General features: G+C 47.3%; 1 protein-coding gene across 2 annotated transcripts; it reads left to right on the top strand.

Annotated features, from left to right (window-relative positions):
• Positions 1-517: 517 nt before the first annotated feature.
• On the top strand, positions 518-9,437 carry fgf18a (fibroblast growth factor 18a). Of its 2 annotated transcripts, none has more exons than XM_078260647.1 (5): positions 518-2,116; positions 5,789-5,828; positions 5,967-6,147; positions 7,850-7,956; positions 8,136-9,437. In XM_078260647.1, the coding sequence occupies exons 1-5, from the start codon at positions 2,085-2,087 to the stop codon at positions 8,406-8,408; spliced, it is 633 nt and encodes a 210-aa protein (XP_078116773.1). In that variant the 5' UTR covers positions 518-2,084; the 3' UTR covers positions 8,409-9,437. The 2 variants fall into 2 exon arrangements, with proteins under 2 accessions (XP_078116773.1, XP_078116775.1); XM_078260649.1 differs by having other exon boundaries at positions 5,970-6,147.
• The last annotated feature ends 206 nt before the right edge of the window (positions 9,438-9,643 follow it).

A 9,643-nucleotide genomic window follows, 5' to 3' on the forward strand; every position in this document is an offset into this window, starting at 1 on the left:
TCTTTGTTTTGTGGAGACATAAAAGTGTTTACCTTCTCTTTCTGTCACAGACATTAATTTGCTCTGAAATCCACTTGAAAATCGTATTTTCTTGAAACGAATGAATTCCTCTCGATACTATGACACCATTCATATTGTTTCCAATGCATTTAGCCTACTTGTTTCAGGAATTTCCACAAACAAATATAAGTTGAAACAAGGCACAATAACAGCCTGATTCGTGAAAATTAAAGAAACAAGTTGATTTGTATTGTAGCCTAAACAAGTGAAATTATCTCACCTCATTAGCAGATGTTTTTCACAGAACGGAACGCTTGTTAAAATGAATATTTGTGCAGTGTAAGTTGGGTCGGCATCGCATAGCGACTGACTAATCCCATTTTGATCCAATAAGTGTGCATGTGCGTGTGTGTGAGAGGCAAAGAGAGGGGAGCGAGAGAGAGGTGGGAGGGAGTGAGGAGAGGAGGCAGGGAGGGAGGGAAGATTGATCCGCGTCTGTTAAAATCTTGTTCTGGTTTTTCTTGGAGTGAGGTCTGTGCCTGCCGACGCGCCTCTCCTATGCAGCCCCCTCAAGAAGAGCTTTTTATGGAAGAAAACATTGGCATTTTTGAAAGGGAGAATCTGAATTATACCAGTGAAGTGGATAAAAAAACGCACGACTGGGTTCTTTTTGCGTTCTCTCTTGCGTTTTCTCCTCTGGTGTCTGAATGAAACAGGGAGGCAAACATAAGGGGAAGAGGGACGGTGCAGGTTCTGATCTGGGAGTTGATCTGTCAGTGTGATTTTGGGTAGACACGTTTCCAGTGCGCACGTTTTAACTTTTATTTCTTCAGAAACTGGTGAGCTCGACTCCTCTCTTGCACCGCGGAGTTCGCTTTTCTCGGAACGAGGAGACTTTCGAGTTTTTTTCGTCTTCGGAGAAACTGCTTAAACTTTCTACGTTTAAAAAAATAAATAAAAAGATCGGATTGCATTTTCCCCCTTCAAACATTTTTGAGGTGATGTCATCGTGCTGTGTTTTGGCTGGTATTGTGTCGAGAGGGCGCAGGGAGGACTACTGCAGCCAGGCGGTTACCAGCGGCTGAGGCAAGCGGGGAAGTCCGGAAAATCAGGTGCAAAGTGCGGCTGTCATTTCCTCGCTGTGTCGCGGGAGGCTGAGTCCGCCACCCACGTACAACTGTTCCCATCCTCTCCAGCCACCCCTCCCTCGTCTTTCTTTCCCCTTTATTATCCCATTTTCATTCAGCACTCTCCATATACCCCTCTGAGCTGGACCTCTCCGGGACCTTATCACCCTCTCTGTTGGACACTGTTGGTCGGTGTTACCTGAGCCACAGACCCGTTGAGCCAGCGTGGGGGCGCAGTCATGACCGAGGCAACCCTGCATTACCCTGCGCCCGCAGAGCCCCCGTCTCCAGCTCGCCGTTTGCTCCATCAGCCAGCCCAGGTAGCCCACCTCCAACAGCTCCTGACCCTGCTCTGCTGGGACTGAACCTGCCTGTTACTCCTGCCTGTGCCGGAACAAACACTCCACTTTCTGTTATCATCTCACCGACTACAGAAATTATTTTGGTGACCAGAAACTTGCTGTTGCGCTGAAACGTTACGCATTGGATTACGCAGAAGATTACGCCCGCACCGCATCTGTCCACAGGGCCGAGCATCACTCTGAGGGTCAACAAGGTCGATTGCAGTTGGTTATCTGTGACGCGTGAGCGCGCTTTCACCTGTTCCTCTCCTTGTCGAGGACGCGCAGCCTTTAAAGCCCTGACCTTCCCCCTTTGCTACCCCGCCCATTCGTCTCTCCATCGGTCTGGACAGCTGTTAGAGGTTGCCCGGCGGTCACAGTGGCACAGTTACCCCGACCTCACACCCCAAATTGCCCGCGCCCGCACATTTACCCACACCGGGAAAACCTGGGCACGCCGCCGCCGATGCCAACGGGAGTGTCCGCTGACTCTTTGACTCTGCACTACATACAGCGGATTCAAAACACAGAGGGGAACTCTCCGGACTGTCGGACTGGCCCAGACCGAGCGAGGAGACTGTCTCTGGGACAAGTTCCATAGTGGAGGGGGGAAGCAATGTGGCCCCTTCTTTCCACGCTGACCGTATTGTAAGTCACTTTTATCACTTTATCGTGTAATAATCGTATTTATCCACTCAGGTTCTATGTCTTTCTATAGTTGTTTGAACTAGTTTCCTGGCAGGTCTAACTACATATGAAGATGATGGAGAGGAAGGTTGCAGTGTCTAACGATTACATCACTCCTCATCAGTGCCCATAGAAAACATGCCATGGAAGGCCCTGTTTTGATTGGCTGACAGTTCAGGGTCACTGGGTCAGAGTCAGGGCCCTGTTACTCATAAAACCTGCCATAAACATCTCCATCACCATCTGCATTTACTTCAGGGATGGCCAGGCTGGCTTAGAAAAAGGCCATTTTCCCATCGCCAAGAAAATGCTTTTTTTTTCCTTATTGAAAATATTTCAGAAGTTGAGTCAAATAACACCGGCTTTATCTAGTGGGCTAGGAAAATGATAAAGTGCCAAGAGCAAATATAAGGGAGGAGGATACAGACTCAGGGGGCTTGAGTTTGCCCATTTGAGGTGTGTCTTGTTAAAAGCCAAGGGATTTATTTTTCTTTCTTTGTGTCGGCTGTATTTCTCCCAGATGGCAGTCATCTCCAGATACTTCTCATTCCTCACACAACCTGGACAGGGTGTGTGCTGCTGCTGCTGCTGGTGTCTGCCTGACTTTCTCTCTCTTCGTGTGTGTCTCCCTCACACTCTCTCCACTTACCCACCTAACTGCCTACATCTGTCTTCCTGTCTTGCCTATACCCCATTTTTCCACAGATACTTGCTCAGATAAAAAGTATGAATTAATAACTGATGAATGATGGCGCCCCTGGCAGTATCCGAGGAGGAGCAGTCTCACTGTTTAGTCTGCTGGTTTTAGTTTAGGTCTTTCAAAGCCAATCATCTTTCCATTCATTTCCTCCTTGCCTATCAGTTTTACCACAGCCATGTCACTTCATCTTTGCTGTATGATCATACTGAAAGTCTTTAGCCAGTAAGAAAAGCCAAGGGCCTTCTGCCCCAACAACCTGTTACTGCTCTTCTCATAAAGCCACAGCTCCATTATGAGGCCCTCTGCTTCTCTAACCATTGCTCCACCATAGACCTATTACTGCTGATACATGTACCACTCACAAACCCACTAGCCTAACCACTATTCTTTACTGAGGCCCACTGCTGAACATCTAAAACTCTTGCACCATGCTGAAGCCCACTGCTCCAGTGTTGGCCTACCACGCTAACCACTGCTACACACAGCTGAAACCACCGCTCTGTGCTGAGTCCCACCAGGCCGACCGCTCTCACTCCATGCTGCTGCCCAGTCCTCATTGCTGAGGCCTGCTAGTCTAACCGCAGCCTCCATATGGTAGATCTGCTGGGACGCAGGTTTATGATGTCAGACTCTTGCTTGTTTTGGCAGTCGGCCAACGCGCACCGGGCTTTCCCTCTCTCCATACCTCCTTCTGTCTTTACTCTCCCCAACTTTTACTCAGCGCTCTTTTATTCTCTCATTTTCTCATCCCTCCCCCACCCCCGGCTGATCCTGTCTCCTTCTTCCTCTCTCCTTCTCTTTCTCTCTGTGGCTGGCATAATATGGAGTGTCTGTGGCTTTTGTGGGAGCGGGGGAATCCAGTGCGAGGCACTTTTCCTGCAGTGTCCTCGGTGGCAGTGCAGCCGTGGTGTTTTAACAGCTGAGAGTCCTCACAATGCACAGGCACTCAGGTTTTTTCGTCTGCACAGGCAAAATGTGAGGGCCAACTCTCTACTGCATTGCCCAGGATATCTGCATCTATTAGAGTGACTCAGGGGCCAACACACCAGCTATGGGAAAGAAATGCTGAGAAACACGAGGGAAGGGAGAATATGTACAGTATATCTATATGTATGTGTTAGTCAGGAGGCAGTGACATGTGTTACGACGTGCATGAGTTGAACCCCCCTCCTCTTTCATTCCCATATTTATCTTTTTGTCTACTTCTCACGCCAGACTACACTCTGTGGTTACACTATTGTCTCTCATTTTGCCACTTCTTCTCCTGTGAAGATGTAACCTTCGTCTTTTTTCACCCTCTCCTTGTCACATCTGTGCATCTTCTCTCTGATTTTATCTCTCACCTCTCTCATTATCTGTCAGCCTTCTCTTGCTTCATTTTACATTACATGTCATTTAGCTAACGCTTTTATCCAAAGTGACTTACAATTGCTATATATCAGAGGTTGCACGCCTCTGGAGCAACTAGGGGTTAAGCATCAACATCAACTAATGTGTCTTAGGGACACATTGGTTGATGTACCACAGTGGGAATTGAACCCAGATCTCCCTCACCAAAGGCAAGTGTCATATCCACTGCGCCATCACAACCACCATCTCCCCTCTATTTAACCTTACATCACCTTCCTTCTCCCTATCCCTTTGTGTACCTTTCAGTCTACCCCTCTCTCTCCTCGCTATCTCCCTCTCTCAGAAGCACATATGTCTTTCCTTTGGCCCAGCTGTCAGCTGCCTGCTCCTCCTGTACACACACATACACCCTGCACACATCGGCACATCTGTGTGCATGCCCATGACAGTGTGGAGGAGTCACCTTACTAACCCCCAACATAAAGGGAAATGGTAGAGTAATAAAGGTAGAGTGGACAGAGAGACAGAGAGGGAGAGATACGGTAGGGAAGAAATAGGGAGGACAACACATCAGGGAAAAAGAGTGGAGTAGAGAGAGACAGAGAGAGAGAGAGAGCGAAGAGGCATGCAGAGAGATAGCACAAGACGAGGTGGGGAAAGACAAAATTCGTAGAATTGCTTTTCAGCCCACACACTTGGTTCTGAACTTCATCATGTCTTCAGCCACTAATTCAGAACAGTTCAAGGACTGCCAGAGTAGATTTTGCGCAACACTATCACTCCCTTACTAAAGTTGTGAATAACATTTGATACATCCAAGGTCTACACTTCAATTAAGCAATGTGATAAAGTGAGACAAATTTTTATTCTAACTGTAACCAGCTGTTTAAATCATAAATGTCCTGATCAGACAGATAAGTAAGTAATAAGAAATAATACACATGTTGTATTAAGGACAATACATATTAATTCTGCATGCTACATCACCGCCATTACTCCCCACCAATTGATTCCTCCATAAATAATTTTTCTACACGTTTTGGAAGCTCATGTTCTCACTTATTCATAGCATCTCTAAATGTAACCACAGTCCGTCACTCTCCAAAGCCACATCACAGTGGAGCCTACACCTGTAGTTCAGCCCAGCTGTCTACATACACAGAGCAGCCAAATAAGCCAGCCCAGTCCCTTAGATGTCCAAACCAAAACATGTTCTAGTTGTCTCGGCATGTTTGCCATTTCGCCATGGTCCAATCAGGTCATTTGGAGGCCAGATTTTGGTGTGGCGAAAGTCGTGAACGGGTCAGAAAATGGGTTTGGACAGAAGGCTGGTAGCGTAACGATAAACACTGTTCTGGGTGTTTTCTGTCTGCCGATGCCTGGACATCTGCCTGTCTGTATGTCATGTCTCTGTGCCAGCCACACACCCAGCAGTGTGAGTAATCACCCAATAAGGAAAAGAGATGTTGAACAGAAAGAACGGCAGAGAAGAAAGAGATGGAAATGATGGTGTCACGCATTACTCTTCCAACATTCAATGTTGCTTACATATTTCTAAACTCATCTGTTTCTACTTTTTTCAGATGTATCCAGATGTTGCTGGTGATGTGCAATCCATTACAGGTAAGATTCATGAAAGTCGTGCATGACAAAGAGCAATCATACATTATAAAGAACAAGTTGTATATTGGTAGTATGTGCAGTTCATTAAGCCTGATCATAACTCTGGGTGTGTGTCTGCCTTGGTGTGTGTTCTCTCAGCAGGTACTTGGTGTGGATGGGGTCAACTTCAGTGTGCATGTGGAGAACCAGACGCAGGTGCGAGACACCATGAGTCGGCGACACCACCGGGTCTACCAGCTCTACAGCCGCACCAGCGGCAAACACGTCCAGGTGCTAGGACGCAAAATCAGCGCTCGAGGAGAAGATGGAGACAAATTTGGTAAGACAAACACAGTAGAACACAGCCAAACACTTTGGTACATGTGAGTGTATGCACAGTTAGATTCTTTCCTGCACACACATGCACATTCACACAGACTAACGGCTGCAAGTACAAAGACTTGAAGGTTGACCAAGTGCATGCATGAATGGATACAGAATGCAACTGTGCAGGCACACTCACAAAAGCACACACATGCCTCCCCAGGCTTTGGCAGAGGGGCAGTGGAGCTTGTCTTGGGAGTACAAAGACCTCATCGACTGGCTGCTGACTCAATGATTCACAAGAGAGCAAAAGAATAGAGAGAGAGAGAGAGAGAGAGAGAGAGAGAGAGAGAGAGAGAGAAAGAGAGAGGTGGTTAGTGAAGGTGTTAGTGAAAAAAAGTGTGAGTTAGCGGGTGAAGCCTGGCAGGTAGAGTGTCGGACAGAGTGTTAGAAACTCATCTCCTTCATCGATCCCTCCATTGATTTCTCATCCTCCCTGTTGTCTCCCCTGGATTTAAAACAGCAGGCTTCCTCTCCCTACCTCCCTACCTCCCTCCCTCCCTCCATCCTCCCTCTGTCCATCCCCCACTCCCGCTTCCTCTCCACCTTTCTCTGTTTGTAATGATGTCTAACCCATTCTTAAACCCCACACAGAATCAATGGGCAGAAGAAAGCAAAGCAATAAAGCAAGAGTTCATATTTCTGCATCTGCTCCAGCAGTGGCTCATATTGCACATCCAGTCGATTCACAAACATGTCAGGTTGCTAACACGCCACTTCAAGCCATAGATGGGACCGTAGATGCACAAGCCTGTCTGTTTATTGACAAATACCACTCTTATAGGGCCTACTGAACAATCCATCCAAAACTGACCAACTATGGCGATGAGATATTACACAGGGGAACCAAGTGCAGAGAGAAGAAATAAAGCAAAGAAGAGGCGGGTGCATGAAGGTATAAACATGAAGCAAAAGAGCAGAAGGGAGACGAGAGAAGAGTTGGGGGAAGAGAGCGGAAGAGGGCAAGAGGGAGGGAGGTATTGATTTCTCTTGACCCCTTTTGTTGACTAAGGTCATGTAGGAACCATTTTAGGAATTTATTTTTAAACAGGCACAAGCGCTCTCTGAACATGTGTAGTTGGTGAAGCGGTATTGCCTGGAAGGATGAACATGCATGCACCTGCACACACAAATACACATAGGTGCACGCTCACATGCACTTACCTTTAAACAACAGTATCGCAGACACTCAGTCTGAGTGTTCTCCCGCTGCTCTCAGCCCACCGTGCTCCGTCTACTCTTGGCTGTTATCTTTTTTTACGAGGCCCATTTGTGGTCAGCGGCCTTACATCCATGTGTGTGACCAGGCTTATCTGACAACCATCTGTCCTGCCAGAGACATTTACATCAGCCTGTGATTTATCAGCACATTTAATAGCAACTATGAATCCTAAAACTGTGATTTAATGTGAATGCCTTATCTGGTTTTAAAAAGCCAAATATTATTTATTGATGGCTGGTAATCTGTGCAATTAATGCCACACTACTTGGCCATGGGCTTGTTCGTGTAAGCTTGAATGTTGTCTAATTCCTTTCTCTAATTTTTGTGTGATACAACCTAATAAACCTGTGAAATCCTGCAAACACAACAAACTTAATTTCTCTGTATTGCCTGCGGCTCTAATGTCTGTCTGTCCCTCTGTCTGTCCCTTCACAAGCCCAGCTCGTAGTGGAGGCCGATACCTTTGGTAGCCAGGTGAGAATCCGGGGCAAAGAAACCAATTTCTACCTGTGCATGAACCGCCGCGGCAAGCTGGTAGGAAAGGTAAGACTTCTTTTTTTTATCGACATTATCAAAAATCTAATTATCTTACAGTTTTCTGACCAGCCTCTCTTTGTTTCTCCGTGTGTGTGTGTGTGTGTGTGTGTGTGTGTGTGTGTGTGTGCGTGTGTGCGTGTGTGTGTGTGCACGTGTGTGCACCTGTGGTTTATCTGCTCTCTCAGAAGGCCAGTAATCGAAGTGATGACTGCGTCTTTGTGGAAAAGGTTCTGGAAAACCACTACACAGCTCTGATGTCAGCGCGCTACACAGGCTGGTATGTTGGCTTCACCAAAAGAGGGCGTCCTCGCCGTGGCCCCCACACTCTCCCCAACCAGCAGGATGTACACTTTATGAAGCGCTTCCCACCTGGGGAGCAGCCCGACCTCACCACCCCCTTTCGATTCACCACCGTCAGCAAGCGGGGCAAGCGGGTGCGTGCTACCGGGCCCCGCTAGTAGTGGCTAATGCTAACACCCGCTGTCTTGTCATCTAAAGCCTTTACCAGAGCCTGCCAATGGCTAACCCAATCATCTCCTCTGTGACACACGACTGAACACCTCCCTTTGTTGGGACAAACATTGACCAGAAACTTGATGAATCATTCATGGGGTTTAGCTTTACACCTACTAATTTGCCACTAGTTAGTGATCATTCCTCTCAATTTTAGTTCCCTTACTGGACCAACTGGACCATTAATGGACTGGTCCATCGCTGGAAGCTCTATGGACCTGGTCTGCTTCCCTTCCAAGGCCAGAAATACTGACAGGGAACCTGAAGTGCAGCCAGAGTCCCAGGTGCTACGAAGGCCTTTATTCCACAATCTCAAAATCACAAGGCCTTCATGTCTCCTTTTCTGGACCAGCTGGACAGTGTCAAGTATGGGATTACAGCTGGACCATACAGAGAGAGAACAAGGGTGGGAAAGACTGAACAAGAGAGTGGGTGCTTAGCCTACGGATAAAGGGAAAAAAGGAAGAAGAAGAAGAAGAAGAAGACAGGAAAATGGCAGAGTGAACAAAGGGATAGAGTGATCTGCACAGATCAAATGGACCAATAATGGACTGTTGACATGTGACACACTTATTTTTGTCTCACTGCTAAATTGGTGTGAACCTGTGAGACTGTTGGATGAATGGATGACATAAAGATGCATGAGGGAATGATCGAGCAAGTGACTTACTGAATAAATGCGTGTTTGTAAGAACAAGACGATGAACTGTATGTAAGTGTGTGTGTGTGTGTGTGTGTGTGTGTGTGTGTGTGTGTGTGTGTGTGTGAGAGCGAGTGAGTGCACCATCAACTATGAGTGAAGCTCATGGATCACGAGGGACTCCAAAAAGGGACCATCCAGTCCTGCATGAACCTGTGACAACTCACTGCAGGGACTGAAGCTTTAGGAACTGGAATGTATAAAAACCAAGCTGCACCAAAAACAGCCAGCCAATCACAGCAAACCAAACCAACGACTGACCAAAGACAACCCCCCCCCCAGGACACTCTCAACTTATAGGTGCAGAGGATGACAAGCGCAGGGGCGAGGACGGCGGGGAGGGTGCCTTGTCTATTAGCATTGCTATAGAAACGACCCAGGGGATGATGCTCCCGTGCGATACCGTGGATACAGAATGCTGCTACCAGGACATTCAGTGGAACAAACCAAAGTCTCATGCATACACACAGGGGAAAAAAT

This window comes from Sander vitreus, chromosome 10, assembly GCF_031162955.1.
Source record: "Sander vitreus isolate 19-12246 chromosome 10, sanVit1, whole genome shotgun sequence".
Lineage (NCBI taxonomy): Eukaryota > Metazoa > Chordata > Actinopteri > Perciformes > Percidae > Sander > Sander vitreus.